At 40.9% G+C, this 16,318-nt stretch overlaps 3 protein-coding genes across 4 annotated transcripts; 2 read left to right on the top strand and 1 right to left on the bottom strand.

Moving 5' to 3' along the window:
- The first annotated feature begins 203 nt into the window (after positions 1–203).
- Positions 204–6,822, top strand: LOC131885947 (SPRY domain-containing SOCS box protein 3-like). 2 transcript variants are annotated; one of them, XM_059234155.1, is made up of 3 exons: positions 204–369; positions 2,631–2,988; positions 5,196–6,822. In XM_059234155.1, the coding sequence occupies exons 2-3, from the start codon at positions 2,702–2,704 to the stop codon at positions 5,698–5,700; spliced, it is 792 nt and encodes a 263-aa protein (XP_059090138.1). In that variant the 5' UTR covers positions 204–369; positions 2,631–2,701; the 3' UTR covers positions 5,701–6,822. The 2 variants fall into 2 exon arrangements, with proteins under 2 accessions (XP_059090138.1, XP_059090139.1); XM_059234156.1 differs by lacking the exon at positions 204–369 and adding an exon at positions 2,414–2,530.
- A 4,702-nt stretch (positions 6,823–11,524) lies between these two features.
- LOC131885245 (PITH domain-containing protein GA19395-like) lies at positions 11,525–13,172 on the top strand. The gene is made up of 3 exons (XM_059233207.1): positions 11,525–11,890; positions 11,968–12,388; positions 12,933–13,172. Exons 1-3 carry the CDS (start codon positions 11,875–11,877, stop codon positions 13,147–13,149), a joined length of 654 nt encoding a protein of 217 aa, XP_059089190.1. The 5' UTR covers positions 11,525–11,874; the 3' UTR covers positions 13,150–13,172.
- Positions 12,450–14,124, bottom strand: LOC131885243 (tRNA N(3)-methylcytidine methyltransferase METTL2-like; the record flags this gene model as incomplete). The annotated part of the gene is given in 1 exon segment (XM_059233206.1): positions 12,450–14,124. A coding segment is annotated over 1 exon segment (896 nt), but the record flags the coding sequence as incomplete, so codon positions are not given.
- Positions 14,125–16,318: the final 2,194 nt, after the last annotated feature.

Genomic DNA, 16,318 nt, shown 5'->3' with positions numbered 1-16,318 from the left:
GTCCGTCCCTAGTCTCCATGCCCTAGCACACTGGTGTATACTCAGTATGGAACAACTTTCTTCAGGAGTTCCTCGTGGTCCTCAGAGCGCTTCAGAGCGGTGCTCCCTGGAACCAGGCACGAAAGGAACATAGGCACATAGTAAGAAGAAGGAAAGGACGACCACATTTGTCGTGTGTAGGAGTTTGATTCACTTTTCCCGTGCTCCTCAGAGCAATTTGGTCACACCAAGAATGAGGAACACGATACTAGGGCTTTAGACGGCCTTTATTGCTCCTGTCCTCGCTCTAATTCTGGTGTTTAGTGACGAACAGTTGTGGACAAGACAATGTGAAATATCATTGACTCCAAGCCGTTTTGTCTTGAACAGGTAAGATTGAAGATAATGCGCTCTCAAGTGCATTGTTCACATCCTAGCCTTTGTTTTATTTGTTTCTTGTAATTCATTTGAAGAGTGATGTTGCTCCCGCTTGCTTGTCGACAAGGCTTTTGCATTAGTTAGGCGAATGCATTCCTGACCCCCTTTCACCATCGAATCCAGGATTACTCGTGCTTCAAAACTCCTCGATAAGCTTAAAATAGGGCAACACTTTCTTCGAGAAAGCACCAAATATTCAAGATAAGGTGTTTGAATACCAGCAATATTCTCTACCCTCCCAAGATACTTACCGACAATCTCTCATCCCCCAGAAGATTCCCCCTTTAGCCATTTCCCTCCATCCACCCCGAAACGCAAAATGAGATCACAACATTGCCTTCATTGAGTAACCATACTCCACCTAATACTTACCTCTCCACTCCCTAAACAGAAGAGTAGTCATTGGATTGGAATACGTAGGAAGGCGAATTCAGAGCCAGTTTAGTGTGTGTGTAAGTTCCTTCTTCTTCTTCTCGTCGTCGTCCTCCTCCCCCTCCTTGCTTCCTGGCTTGTTTCCCTCCCCTGTTTCCTCCCTTCATTTGGTCTTCTCTCCCTTCGGATCTGTTTTTGGTATGAGTCATATTGGCGAAGAAGGAGAGGGTGACTTGTCTTTAAAACCAATGGAACAGGGGACCACGCCAGAGCTTTTGGGGGTGGTCTTGGATGAATGTACGTGTACGTACAGTCTTTCCCCAGCCTGAGTCATACATCAGTGTTCGGCTCGGTCCGTGGGTCCAGATATTCGATATCACTTGGACCCCTCCAAGTTTCGATCCGAAGTCTGCGTTGACTTTCGAAAGTATTCCTGGACATTTTATGAATGACTTCTGTCCGCCTCAAGCCATGGTGTTGGATGTTGAAACATGTGCCATTACTGAACAAAATGATAGGAATCTCTGACTTCATGGAGAATGCCATGTGTCCACAATTCACCTCCTCCATCCAGGTTGGTGAAAGGTAGGTAGTGGGAGCTCTTCCTAGCTTTTACCTTAGGGCAAGCATCCGTAATTTGTACCGTGCATTATTATGGCCCGAGAGAAACAGAGAGAGCTGGTCTGTGGCGACAATGGAGAGAACCCTCTTCCTGTTTAAAAATCCACATTTGTCGAGTCAGCTCTATTCTCCGAATATTTTGGCCGGCTTCTCCTGAAATATATTTCCTCGCAGACTACCACATCATCATTCCATCTTACACAGTAATCGCCATACATAATGCGTACCTTTTGGCAAATGGTCGCAGCTTTAAACTTCTATGGATACTAAAATGCTTTTGAGTGCGCTTTGAAGAGCAAATAAAAGCCTGTCAACCCCAGTGCTTCAACTCATTTTTTCTTTAACAAATGGAAGATCCAATAACACTTGCGAAATTTGAAGCCCCTTTGATCTAGTTGCATAGCGTGCTTCGGTAGATCTTTGACCCTCGACCAAGCAAGTCATAGTTTAGAACAACAAAAAGTACGACAGTTTGATATTCATGAAGCGTGCGGTATGTGATGCAAGTTCCATGCCATTGGGTCCCGTACTGTTAGGGTCATTCCTCCTGGCTTAATGGACCCCAGTGGAGGCAACAAGCCAAATGGATACGAAAGGTGTGTTTGTGAGCACTGCAGGTCTGAGCTCTGACACAAGGTAATCCATATCCGCCCCTCTCGCTCGACGCTCCCTTGCGCAGTTGTGCAGAGTAGTCAGTCTGTCAGCCAGTCAGTCTTGGAATCGAGGGAAAAACCGTGCTTTTTAAACTCTCGCGTTCATCAGTCACCGCAGTCCCACTGACTGAGAACGACAGAGAGATATCCCACGGAGACGAAATCGGAACACACACTCACACCCGAGAGGATTGCACTTGCACCTACCTCATCGTCCATGTACGAGGTTGTCCCTCGAACATGTTGGACAAAACGAGAAGGCAGGCAACACGGTACGTACAGAGATTTGCCATGTGTAAACTGAGCCGTCGTCGGATAAACCCTTGGTAGAAGTGACTGTAGCACACATTAGGGAGAAAAAGAAGTAGGAAGGAAAGGTGGATGATTGCTCTCGTGCAAAAGATACGGAGCTCTTTTCCAAGTCAGTTCCGTGTTCGCATTTCAATAACATGGAGCTTCTATTTGAGGTACACCTTCTATTGAAGCTTTTCACCTATATCTCGTATATGTTGTTGGCCCCAGAGTGGAACCACATTTTGACTGGAGGACTGATTTCTCGTTTTGCAGGTACAATGATGTCTCAACGAGGCCCGCCATGCTCGTGATCTCTGGCGAGTGGCTTTTCCACCTGGGACACCATGAACTCCATAGCTTCGGTGGGTCCCGTCAATCCTCCCGTGGGTCCCGAGGACAAACCAAGCGAAGACGGCACTCAATTACCTCTGGCCTTCGCTTGCGTGGATCATTGGTCGTGGAACCCATCGGACAAGTCTCGTGAAGTCTTATTGAACGGGCCCAAGGATCGGATTGCCCATTTCCATCCCAATTGGAGCAATGGTACGGCAGGGGTCCGAGGTACCCGTGTCCTCAACAACGCCCGCTACTATTGGGAGATCAATGTCTTTCAACGCATATTCGGCACAAGGTAACATACAAACATTGCTTTCCATGGACGGCTTGATCGAGAAAAGAAGCTGCAAGGCAATTTTATCTCAAATAGTTGAATGTGTTGTCACTCACACGAGATCGAGTTTATGTAACAGATAATGTGCCAACTAAATTTATGTTCTGCTAAACTCCACCACACTCCTGAGTCAATAGTTATCTGTTTGCCAGATTCAATACAAAGCAGGTACCAAAAAATGATGGAGTTGTTTTCTTTTAGAAAGAGAACGCTTTGTCTCTCTATGTGTAGCTCATTGGTTACACGTCGGGCTGATCTAACAATGGAACCACGTGGTCACTGAGTTTGAAACCTTCATTCGAAGAAGGAGAAGCGCATCGGTATTTTTTTCTTTTTTACGGCCACTACCTTCTGAAATGCATTTTTGTCCTATCCTAACGACATCCCCTCATACCGGGTAAGGTCAAATAGGAGAGAAACAATAAAATGTTTGAAAAAGTGAATTATTGATATCAACATAACATTGTTCGCTTGACCGTTTTAATGCATTGCAAAAATTGAAGTTAGAAGTACCTTCATATCAAAGGCTCAAACGTTCCAAGTCATGTCAAACACCTTTTACGGATAAAATTTTTCAAAAGGCTCTTTGTTAATTTTTTTCTTAGTTTAGACATCTTCATGTTTTCTGCTGATTTTGAAGGTCATGGCTGTTTTTCACAACATTTCTCCCTGCTCAAAAATTTCTTTGACATTAAACCACAAGCATTCATTAAGAGGAACTGTTAAGTACCTAGTGACATATTACAAATGGTCTAACGATATCCTGGAGGCGATGGGTAACCTTCTGATAGAGTGCCGTCAAAACAATGTCTGAAAGTTCAAGTGAGCGCAGTCTGAAGGTCAGAACCAAGGCTAAGGGCATCCTGAAGGCCGGTAAAGACAAAGGAACGTTGGTGAGCCTTTCAGTGCTTATCCTTACATTATTGGAAAGTGGAGACCCTCATGCAAATGCCATAAATCCTTTTAGAACAGACCGGGCCGATGGCCGAAATCTGGATTTTCAAGACTCAATCTTTAGGTAGCCAAACGTCAGAAGGTTACCAATCTTCTTTGGAGTAAAATCGGATCATTCGTGGTATGGTGTTAGGTTTTTCAATAACCCGTTTTAATGAAAACTGGAGATTCAGTCTGATCAAGTCATTCTTTGAGTTAGGGGGTAAGATTTTCAGAAGCGACAAAGAGCGGCCCTTAATTTCTTTCCACCCTGTAGTCATGAGGATATAATAATAATCAAAGAAATTCATTAGCCTTATTTGGTGGCGTTCATATTCATTTCCCCTATTTGGAGCCTATCATAGCCAACTTTACCCCCCCCCCAGTGTTTATGATGTTGTTATATAACTTTCAACTATGCTCTCAAGACATGTCAAGACGGTTTTTGACATCAGGGAATCAAGAAGTTCAATTTTTGTTTGGTAAAAAGTCCTTTGTCGATCAAAACCTATAAAATGACACTCAACAACTAAAAAGTGCAGACTATCAAAATCGTTAGATATGTTAGTTGACGATAATTTTGACGATAACTAGGTAACACATACTTTTACGAGCTCACTCTTTTAATTTGAGTTATTTTCTTTGGATTAAAAGATGTTCTATTATTTAAAAATGGTATATTAAGTCATAAAAAAACATTAGAAGAATACATTTTACAAAAGGAATTCAAAATTCCTTCTAAAATTATTACATCATTGTATGCTCAAAAATTTGCAGTATTCTATGTGGCGGTTTGGTTTTCCAAATTTGAAGGGTGACTAAAAGCTTAGTGCATATTTGATCATTAGCGTGTACTTAAAATAGCATTGGTTTTCATGAAACTGCAATGAACTGCACAACTAGGTATTTGAAGCAACATTCTAACATTCTAAACACCGTGCCCCATTTCATTTGCCAATTATAACAAATCAAGGTTTTCAAAACTTTTAACTTTTGTGGTGGAAATTAACGGTTTTCGAGTTGATATGAAAAGTAATGTAACGCGTACCACCAATACATTTTCAACGAGGAAGAGGTGAGCAACTTTGCCCAAAGGGGGACAGGATCCTTTCATCGAGGAACGAAAAAGCCCCGCCTACCTTACGTCTCCTTCTTAGAGACGTTCTTGTCTTATCCCTCAAAGGAGAGCCCCTTCATGATTTGTTCAAAACCGTTTCTTGTATCTCGAATTCCAGCATGATGTTTGGCATTGGCACCAAAGACGCCCGATTGCACGTGGACGCGTTTGTGAACATGCTTGGCGAGGACGACCAAAGTTGGGGTCTTTCACACAAGGGTTACATCTGGCACAACGGGCGCTACAAGTACTACACAAGGCCATTCCGGGAGAACGTCTCCACGACCATTGGTGTGTTTTTCGATGGTATCAGTGGGACGCTCACTTACTACAAGGACGGTGTGAGTTTGGGCGTGGCATTCACGGGCCTCCGCGACATCAAGGAGCCCTTGTTTCCCATTGTGTGCAGCACGGCTGCTAAGACAGAAATGGGATTGGGCATGATGAAACGGGATTTCATCTCTCTACTCGATCGATGTCGGTCGGTGATTCTGCAGCATTTGACCAAGGAAGAACAACTCGACGAATTGTGCCTTCCCAAGTGCTTGAAGAACTACATCTCGGAAGGCTTGGAAGATTTCCAAGCTGATGTGCAGCTCTCTCAGAACAACTTCACTCTCTAACTCTGCAAGCCCTCTCTCTCTCTCTTTCTCTCTCTGCCTGGATCCTGGATCTATCAAACTCTCTATTGAATGATCTCCCTTCAGGACTTTCCTCCTACCCATCGAACTATGACAAAATTCTTGTACATTTACTACATACCATCTACCTGATCTCAAGTGAACCCTCTTACTCCCTCTCTTCTACTGATTCTATCCAATTAAGCCTGGCAAGGACCAAAGCCCTTCCTAATGCAGCTGGAAGCCAAAGATCTTAAACAATGTAGTCGTAACTATGCTGTCAATGTTGTGAACTCTCCCTGTTTCATTGGGATTTCCTCTGATTCTCGCTTAGATTTGTTTCCATTCATCATCGAACTGGCCTGGTGTCATTGGTGTGATGACCACCCTGTCACCGCCAATCAATGCAAAAGTAGTTGCCGGCCTAAAGACGACCGAATGCTTGGTAAAATTGAGCTTTAAGCCCATGTTGTCGTGTACATAAATCTCATATAACCTAACAATGATTGTCCCATCTCCCACTCTTTGTGCTGTGATAAGAGGTCAAATCGAATTGGTTCTCAAAATCTTTCCCCTTTCCTTAGGACAAATTCCCCACCGAAGAACCACCAACGAAATGTATGCCAACGATTTCCTGTTCTTGTTTATTTTGCCTTGTGTCAAAAGGCATTCGAATATTTTGCCTTTGATTAGTTCAATTATCAGAGTGAATTCTGTTCTATTCTGAAAAGGGGTTTCATTGGGCATTAAGTGTGAATTTGTTGAATGATACGTTTCATTATTTGATTTGATCGTGTTCATGTTTATAATCGAGAATAGTTTACGTTCTCTTTGGGCCGAAATGTGCAATATTTGGTAACCCACCCAACCTTTAGTTCTTCTTGTGTGACTCCTGCCGATTCCCATGGGGAACGAGTGTCAAATCTAGTCCAATGATGTATACATGTTTAACTCGAACGATTGATTTGATAGCGAGAGAATGATTGAGACCTGTTCGAAAGCTCATGAAAAGCAGGTTTTTATGATTGACCCAATTGTATTGTCATGATTTATGCACAGCACATCATCGACAATTTGGTTTGTGCTTGAACTCATCTTAGAATCTAATAAACGAAAAATTCCGAACCATTTGTCACGATGGGTCCCTTTTAGGGTTAGCACTTTCTAGTTGTGTGTTTCTAGGTTTCTCAATAAGTTGCAATTAAGCAACGGAAAAAGATTACTAGACTTTCTGTTTTACTGTGGGTTTACAAGGTAGTCTTGATGATATGGGTCGTACACTTTACCTCTAAAGGATGTCTCAAAAGAATTGAATCAACTGTTGGATCTCTTTGTATCTCATGATTTCCACTTCCCACCAACTCGAATTCATGTGCAGGTGATTGCCTCACTTTAAAGGTTAAATACATATAAATCCAGGCATATAAAATGGTGGCTGTCTCAGCTTGTGACCTTATTTCTAGAAACTTGAAAATGAATACTTATACACAAGGGTATTTCTAATTATAGAAACTATTAACCAGAGCATTATTGCTCACAAAAGGCCAGAGACCTTACTTTGCTCTTGACCCCAACCATCAGCTTCTGCACAAGGTCAGAATCGACCTTCATGATTGCCCACAGACACTTAATTTTGCATTTGTCTGTAGTTTTCACGGTTAGTCTTGTTTTCTTCAAAACTCCTCTTAAAAATGACCACGTTTCCTTGATTGAGCATATTTCTGGGTTCCATTCTTTTGGTACAATATTAATTATTTTGTTCATACCATGCCATTCTGGCCCTAGACAATGACAATGCCTCAACATTACATTTTGTTGACTGCTGTGATCTGGTCCACCTGAGCTTTCTAGGATTTTAACTTTCTTTGACCTCTTGAACATAAGATTGAGTTTTCTGGCTTTCATGCCCACATCTCTACTTAAAAATCCAAGGATTTCTTTTATAAATATCAAATCACTTTCATATCACATTTGGGATCATTTGGATCGGCATCTTTATCAGTTCCATCCAAACTTAGGTTGTTATTAATTCAAGCGTTTTTATACATTTGATCCTGTCGACTTTGTCAAATCAACTTTTTATGCATGATTCTTTCACTCGCATACTTATTTTCAATAAATTCGTACCGAATAAAATTTCTGCAATGCTTTTCATCTCAACTCATGAAAAGTTTCCTTTTTAAAAGTTTAAACATTTTTTACCAACAAACCAAACGATATTTTAAAAATGCATCGAGTTTTTTTCCTTGTCAACTAGAAACGTTATTACAACCTTTCGATGCCCGGATATTTATGTGTTCAACCTTTGCCTTATAAGCCAAAATATTTTTTTTTTCAAGTAGAAATAAAATGCAAAAAAAATTGAGTCAATTCAAAGTAAATCATGAAAATGCTAAAAAGATGCAAAAAACGCAAAAAGTGTGAAAATGCAAAAGAACAGTTGCTACAAGAACAAAAAAAAAAGAATTTGTTTTTAGCTTCCTTTTCTTTGATGGGTTTTCTGTAGCAAGGTGATATGCATATGACTGTATTTACTAGATTACTCATTGAGTTTCTTCATTTTGCTTACAAGAAATGAAAATCTATTTCTTAAACTGTTTGTCTTTAGAATTTTTTTTCAATTGTGACCGTTGTTATTTTGTGCAATTGTTTCTCTTCCAAAGTCTAGTGTTATAGGGAAACGGTTTTAGGAGGCCAATAGCCTTGTAAATAGGTCTAAACTTGGACAACAAAGGTCAGTTAGCTCACCCAGGCTCATCAAAGCCAACAAACAGTGCCAAATTATGAAGAAACCCCAGAAGGTCCATCCAAAAATTGGCACAATAAGTGGGAATCAATGACACTTCCACGTGGAAATATATTCTGGATGACCTCAAGATGACCCCTTGCTATGTCCTGAGGAGAAAGCTTCTGAGCTATGCTGCCAGATGAAATGGATCAATTATCACCCAACTTTTGCCAAAAATAACCATTTTATCACCAAGTATTTGGACTGCAAAGAAAAATAACCAAATATTGAAATGTAATCACCACATGAGCTCTGTTGTTATTTATACGACCGGCCAAGATTTGCAGATAAATATGGTCTTTATTGAAAGCAAATCTGCTAAAGAAATTGATTGAATTTGCACAAAAATATGCAAATGAACTTTCCAAAACATAGGCACCCACTCATTCTAGAGGTTATAAGGGCTGCTTTTGCCTTCCCTACCAAGCAACACCTGGATGAAAAGAAAAATTATATCACGATATCTTCCACCATTAGGATTTGAACCTGCTATCCCTAGCGAGCAGATCTTGTCTTGTCCGTGATACCTCCTAGACTAATTAGCATTTGCAAATCCTGAATATTTTGTAAAAAAAAATAAATCTCAGTTCATTAACTAAAAGACAATAATACCAGAGCGTAGCAAGTGAATTGCAGACCAATTTTATTAAGAAAAGCAAGCTTTTCAAGTTTCATAAAAGTAATGGTAAGTCATTTTTTTCCGAAATTAACCATCCACCTCATGACCGTTTTCCCCAAAAATCATGAAAACACGTCAAGATGTGCCTGATTTTTAAAGGAGAAGTTCCCAACTCAAACAAAGCAAAGTTCCAATAATTGAAATAGAGTATCTTGAAAAATTGCAATGATGAAAGAGCTATTTCAGATTGATGGAAAACAGAAGCAGGTGGGTGGTAATATGTTTGCAATCTATGTCATACTTAGGTGTACATTTTTTCAAAAAGATATGAGAAAAAGAATCAGGAAGTGCAATTTCATATTTTCCCCTTAAATTGACCAAAATTCTTGGAAATTGTCATGATTTTTCACAAATGTCAGTATTTTTTTGCTGAAATGGATGATATTGCAAAATGTAATGACGCAAAATGTGTTTACTTTTCCGTAGACTTCCTATTTTTAGCCCACGACAGCCAACCATAGTTGGATTTTTCGGATTTTTCAAAATCACCAGATATCAAGGTTCTTTTTGCCGTAAATCACCAATCACCACACGCAAAATGTTGTCCCAAAATTACTTTTAAAATCACCAGTTTGGTGATAAATCAGCACATCTGACAGCACTGCTTCTGTGTGCTGCATACAATAACAAGAGGCTTGAAAAAAATGTATATTCCCTCATAACCCTTTTACTCTTCCCAGTGTCATTTGGACAGACAAGAACATTTTTGTTGTAGGAGGCGCCACAGAAGCCAAAATGATTGCATGTTAGCTCATATCATCAACGATACACCCATGAATGAGTAGATGGTCCTCAGATGCCAAAAACCATCCACCATGTAAATCAAAATCGTCCGAATGCGGCGGAATTTGGCGGAATACGATCCTCAAATAAGCGGAATGACGTTTTGAAAACCTGGCAACCCTGGCCAAGCTTGGGATGGCCAGAGTTATCATTTTGGCATTCGCCCAATATACATTGTACAATAATGTTCACGTTGAGAAGCTCAAATGTTGGATCGGGTCCATTTCGTCAGAGAGTTCAAAAGGAATTTCTCTGACTGATTCGGTGATTGAGTGGGGGACAATTTGTCTTTCAGCATTGGACACTGTAGTGGGACAACACTGTTTTGTTAATGCAATCTGACAACACATAACTTTATGAAGGCTATCAATAGCATTTTTTTTTTCGACCTTAACGTAAATGGTAAATGGGTGGCATCAAGAACTTTTAAATGTCCAACAGTATCATTGTGCCATATCTATTTAGCAACGCGGATACTAGGATAATGGGTAGAAGACGTTTATTGGTGCATGGACAATGTACCTTTGATCGAAGGAAATCAATGGTCTAATTGTAGACTCTGAACATACTCATGGGAATTAGACGAGTCCATACCAAGAGCAGCAACGACACAAATCAATGAAATACACAACAATCACCGTCAAATGTCTACAGTACATTTGTAGACCTAGGTGTTTTAGGTGTCCTATGCCTTATGGAATATCAAACTATTATGTTGTGAAAAATCTTGAGAATTATGGCGAATGAAAGATATTCCATCTTGTTTCTCCTCTCAGAGTAAATATTGTGAGTTGATTTTTGACAAGATCTATCAGCCATTGCTTGATGTTTGTTTCAACTTCGATGTAACCATAAAATAAGTTATGAGATACCAATTTTATAACTTCTTAACAATTAAGGTCTAGCCCCAAAAACTTCAACTGAGAAGCCATAATGTGCACAAGTAAAAATTCACCAATAGTCTAATGACAAATTCGTCATAATAAAGATTGTCATTATTATCAATTTCTGGACTGTTTCACTACATCGAAAAGGTCAAACAATAAATATGTTTATTTTGCCAAAAGTCGCATCTTTGCACTTCTATCTACTTTTTTTTAAAATTGCATTTTAATCTTTCATTTCCACCAACTTGTTGGTGACTTTAAGAAATTGCTTTAACTTTGGGTATTTTTCACTGCACTAGTAAGTCCTTCAAACGTAACCTAAACCGCAAATGTAATCAACAACATTTGAAGCCCATTCAGTAATAATTCGATATCAATAGCCCCCTTGCGCTGCACGAAGTATGTTTTACGTTCTGCACTCCAGAGGGCGCTTTGTCATTCAGCCTCTACCAAATGAAAGGCCGATTGGGCCAATTCCTTTATATTGAATTACAATGCGTTTGTGTTGTTTTTGGCTAATTCTATCAAAATCCTATTTTCAATTAGTGCTTCGGGTCACATAATGTCCGGAAAAGAAATTGTTTTCAAGGCAAGGCAAGAGCAGTTTATTCAGCAATCTACCGAGCCTCCTCCCGTTTTCTTTGGGCTGTGTGACGTTGCAACTCTGGGCCCTTATGACATTCAAACAAGGTGTGGATGTTTTAAATTTCCCGCTAATTCCATTTTCACAACGTTTCGTCTTCATCATAACAAACCCAAGTAACAAGTAACAAGTTACAGATCTAAGTACATACTACCTACATATACAGGAAAAGAAGAGAAGGGAGCCCAGGGAGCCTCTACAGACCCTCATAGATAGTACATACTACACTACTATACTACACTATACTATACTACATACCTACCTACCTACCTACCTACCATAGAAGTCACGACGTTCCTTCTTCTACCCAACGAGTGAACGACCGACCCGTCAAATTCATATCATCCAGAGCCTTTAGATGCTCTAGGCCTACCTGAGCCTAGTCTTGGACGTAGTCATGTCTCACAACCACGGTAAAGGCCCATCTCATTGATTCTCATCATTCAATGATTGATAGTTGCCCATTTTGTCTGGCCTTGTTTCCAAACAGGTGGATGTTGCGGTCACGGGAATCACGGAGGTCCGGATGTGGGCGTGTCCATCGAGGATGCGGATGGTCTCGGCTGTCAATACAGTCTCTATCAAAAGATCAATCTGGCCGAGGTGGCGTGCTTGAACGAGACCGTGGATGGATCCGGTCAGCTCGTGTTCAAGCCTTGGGATCGACGTCTGGATAAGACAGATTGCGTCGTGTCCGATGCCGATGAAGAGCTTCTGTGGAACATCCCGTTCTCCGGCAATGTCAAACTGAAAGGCGTGATCGTGGTGGGCGGCGAAGGTCAGAGTCATCCGCAGAAGATGCGGCTTTTCAAGAACCGGGAACATATGACCTTTGACGAAGCGCGGGCCCAGGCCGATCAAGAATTTGACGTGGTCAAAGATCCCCAAGGCCAAGTGGAATATCCCACCAAGTGAGTAACACCACTAGATGGAAGCATAGATAGAGAGAACCAGAGCAACGCCGGTTATAAATTCTTTGCCATGGTTGTATTCTCGACAGAAAAATGGATGAGTTAAACAAGGGCTTGAAAAGCGAAGCAAGTTCCAAAAATGTCGTCATACATCGAATGAGATTTTGAACTGAATTGGAAGATTCTGAAAATTCAAAGTACCTGAATTCGTCTGGTCCAAAAAATCACCAAACTTTACCACATTCGTAGGGGATCATTTTCTTATACAAGCATACTTGTAGGCCTTTTCATGATGTGAACATACCTTTTCTGATAGTGATTAACAAGTGGCACTAATGGACTTGACCTAGCTAATATTTATGGGGTTGTCAAAACTAAGCTAGCTGCAATCCCTGGTGAATTACAACAGTCAACTTTAAATCAGACCAAATCTACATTGATACAAATTGAGGCCGGGCTTCGTCGTTATGGTCTTAGAGGAGAAGTTCCTCCGAAGTATATTTGATTTGATAGTCTTCTAATTATGGTTATTACTTTCGAATAGAGTGGTCAGCTTCTCGAATGTCCATCATCTCACCATCCATTTTCCCTCCAATTACGGCGACGATGAAACCAAGGTCTATTATATAGGCTTGAAGGGCGAGTTTTTCAAATCCAACCGAGTGGGTGTGGTCAATACCGTCTACGAGGCCCGACCTATGATGGAAGATCATAAACAGGATCTGAAGGATCTGAACATCAGCCACAATGCCCAATTCTAAGCCAACGCCAATCGACCATGCCCCAATAAATAAGAACCCACACACAGAACCCACACACATGACCTTCACGATTCACGGGTTATTGGTGGGGTTTAACGTATTGCGCCTGAATCCAAACCCGGTACATTTTGAGTTGTTTGCCGCGATTGACTTGTAAGCGTTTGTCGGAGAGGTTCTGCTTTTCCACAAATCCGGCCTGCTCAAAGATGGCCTTGACCTTGTCTTGAGAGAAAAAGAAGACCCGGGTGCCATCACCCCGGACATAGAAGTTATCGGCCAGGCATTTCCCGGGCTTGAACCGAACCTGGGCCAGATCATACTGGCCATAATCCCGAAAGAGCACACACCCGCCGGGCTTGAGTCGGTCATAGAGGGCGCTCAGGGCCACACCCATTTGCTCCGGCTCCAAGGCCGATAAACAAAAGATCATGGTGACCACGTCCAAAGATTGGGCCGGGATCGGGCAGGCTTGCCAGGCGGCCATGGATCCGATGTCACACACGAAAGGCAGGCATCGCTCGGGATCAAAGTTCTTGTCGGCCTTGAGCACGTCTATGGCTACGGGTGAGAAATCGCAACAGTACAACTTGAACCGGGCATTCTGGACCATTTCGAGGACGGGGAAGACGGTATTGCCCACGCCACAGCCCACTTCCAGCATGGACAAGGCCGGTCCGGCGGCTTGGTCTAATGCGGCCAGGGGCGGGAATTCGGTGAAGAGCCATTTGCGGTCCTTGAAGAATCGGTTTTGGTGGATTTGGTAGAACTGATCCCAATGGCGACTGGCTTGGTCCTCGAGTTCTTGGCGTCGTTCGGAACTCATTTTGTGGTGGGAATTGTCTTCGATCTGTTGCTGTACTCGATGGAGATGGTCTGCGTCCCAATCCACGTTGTCCCAAGCATTGTGCTCGAACACGTGTTGCTCGTCGGTTAAGAAGCGATTGCCAAAGGCGGGACGCTTGTGGTCCGCTGAGGGTTCCATGAGCGGTGGGGCCCCTTTTCCCATCAACCCATGTATGTGTATGGTTGAACTTCAATGTTTGGCCATGTGCACGCATCACATGTGGGGCTCGTAGTTTCACAAAGCATAGCTAGGCTAAGAGTGCGCACTGCTCGACAGCCCAGGGCAATCTTTTGAAAAGGGGATGGGTGACAGCTGTAAGGTGGAGGGGTCTGGTTTAGGGTGCTGACTGGCAATTCCGATATTAAAAGACAAACATAACAGCTTTTAATTAAAAAAGTTTCTTGTTTCAGTGCAATTTCTTAACGCAAAGGCATTTGAAATTTAAACATAAATACTGAAACATTTTGGCGCAAAAATGCTCTGGATATAACATGAAACAATATTCAAGGTATTTGATATAACTTGTTCACATCTTTAGTTTCATTTTGTAAAGCTTTCAGGAGGGATCATCATAATTTTCAAAACCTGACAAACTGAAAGCATAGAAAACCTCCATTACTCTTTGATATGAAAATTAACAGTATATAGATATCACATTTTTCCATAAAGTTTCAAATTATATCAATTTGGGTTATCTTGTTTTATCCTATCCGCTTTATTAGTAACTACTGCATTTTTTTATACTAAACAAGAAAAACATATTGGTTGGTAATTAAAGACCCATTGAACTCCACTTGAAAAATCCAACCCACTACTCATGGGTTCAGCCATGAACCACTGTATTACGTTATTAAGTCATCAGTGATCCGGCAAAAAATTTGAGGTCAGATTTTACAACTAGAGCCAAGTTCTTTGCTAAAAAGGGGCGTCACCTGACTCAAGCGTAAACTACCAATGTCCAAGAGTAGTAATGACAATTCTCATTAGAAAAGCAAAAGCCTAATCACCAAGGGATTTAGAAACCCCTTGACTTAAAGAGATGCATTTTTGCTCCTTCATTTCAAGTACGAGATGCAATTGATGTTATTTTTTTTTTTGTAAGACAAATTTTTCAATTCATCTTACAAAAAAAGCACACTAATAGCATCTTATACTTTTGGCACAAAATGGAAAACATAGCCATGAAATATAAGTAGTGCTACATTGATGTAGTTACCTGTTCGTCATTTGACTTCAAACTTTATTTAGAAGCACATGTTTTTCTGCAAGCAAATGAAATTGATAATCAAATGAGGCAGTAAACATATCAAGGCTATTTTCTTTCAATTTGTTTGATTCAAGTTCCTGCTCTCGTTGATTGTAAGATTAAGTTATAACTAGGGTCAAAAAGATATTTTTTGAGGTTAAATCAACTGTTTTGACCATTTTGGGGCAAAACACCTTTCCACAAATTTTAACCACAGAAAACCAAAAATCGAGAATTTTCGAGGAAATTAAAGAGTTTTGGTCATGTTTAGGAGAAATATTAGGTCAAAAGAAATTCAAGGCTACTTTGGCCACATCTGACAATATTTGTCCCCGCTCAAAGATTTTTTGACTTTGAATCCCAAGCTTTCATTAAGAGGAACTTTAAATTCATGCAGTAGTGCCATATTGCACATGAGCTAATTTTAAATGTAAGCTGATTGGTAACCATCCCATCATTTGCCACCAAAAATAATGTTCAAAGATGCAAGTGAGCACAGTCTTGATGTCAGAATCAAAACTAAGGGCCTGTTGAAGACTGGCACAAGGCCTAGGAAAGTAGGTGAGCATTATGGTGTCCATCCACAAATCATTGGTGAGTGCAATTCTTTGAGGGAGGGGGAATTATTTTCAAGGGCACAAAATGTGGCCCGTGACTTCTTTCTGCCCCGTACAGTACATTTCAGATTCTTTTATGCTTTGCCCTGGACCATGACGTAAGGATGATTTTCACCTAAGGATTACAGATATGTACCTACATTACATTCTATTTTTCGTTGATGTAATGGCAAGATTATATTTCTGAGTCTAAAGAGCAAGAAGATTGTGAAAAGCAAAAGCCAAGCAATTTTTGCCTCAAAAACCACCATAATACATGAATAATAAAGCAGCTATTTCTAACTTATTTTTAGGTTTTCGGAACTTATTTTGACTGATTTTCATAACTTGAAAACAAATATTTTAACCAAAATCGCGAACTATTTTTCCGACCCTAGTCATAACACTTATAGAGCTGGTAGGTGGTTCTTGTATGAAGAGTTGACACTTTGAAATTCAGCGCTTTGCTACATAAGCTTTAAA

The sequence above is a fragment of the Tigriopus californicus genome, chromosome 8 (assembly GCF_007210705.1).
Source record: "Tigriopus californicus strain San Diego chromosome 8, Tcal_SD_v2.1, whole genome shotgun sequence".
Lineage (NCBI taxonomy): Eukaryota > Metazoa > Arthropoda > Copepoda > Harpacticoida > Harpacticidae > Tigriopus > Tigriopus californicus.
This window is presented reverse-complemented; position numbering and strand designations above follow the sequence as displayed.

Coding starts and splice junctions, on each gene's coding strand:
- LOC131885947 (XM_059234155.1), top strand. CDS start 2,702: ATGAACTCCATAGCTTCGGTGGGTCCCGTCAATCCTCCCGTGGGTCCC. Junction 2,989..5,195: donor CAACGCATATTCGGCACAAG/GTAACATACAAA, acceptor CTCGAATTCCAG/CATGATGTTTGGCATTGGCA.
- LOC131885245 (XM_059233207.1), top strand. Junction 12,389..12,932: donor CAAGTGGAATATCCCACCAA/GTGAGTAACACC, acceptor ACTTTCGAATAG/AGTGGTCAGCTTCTCGAATG.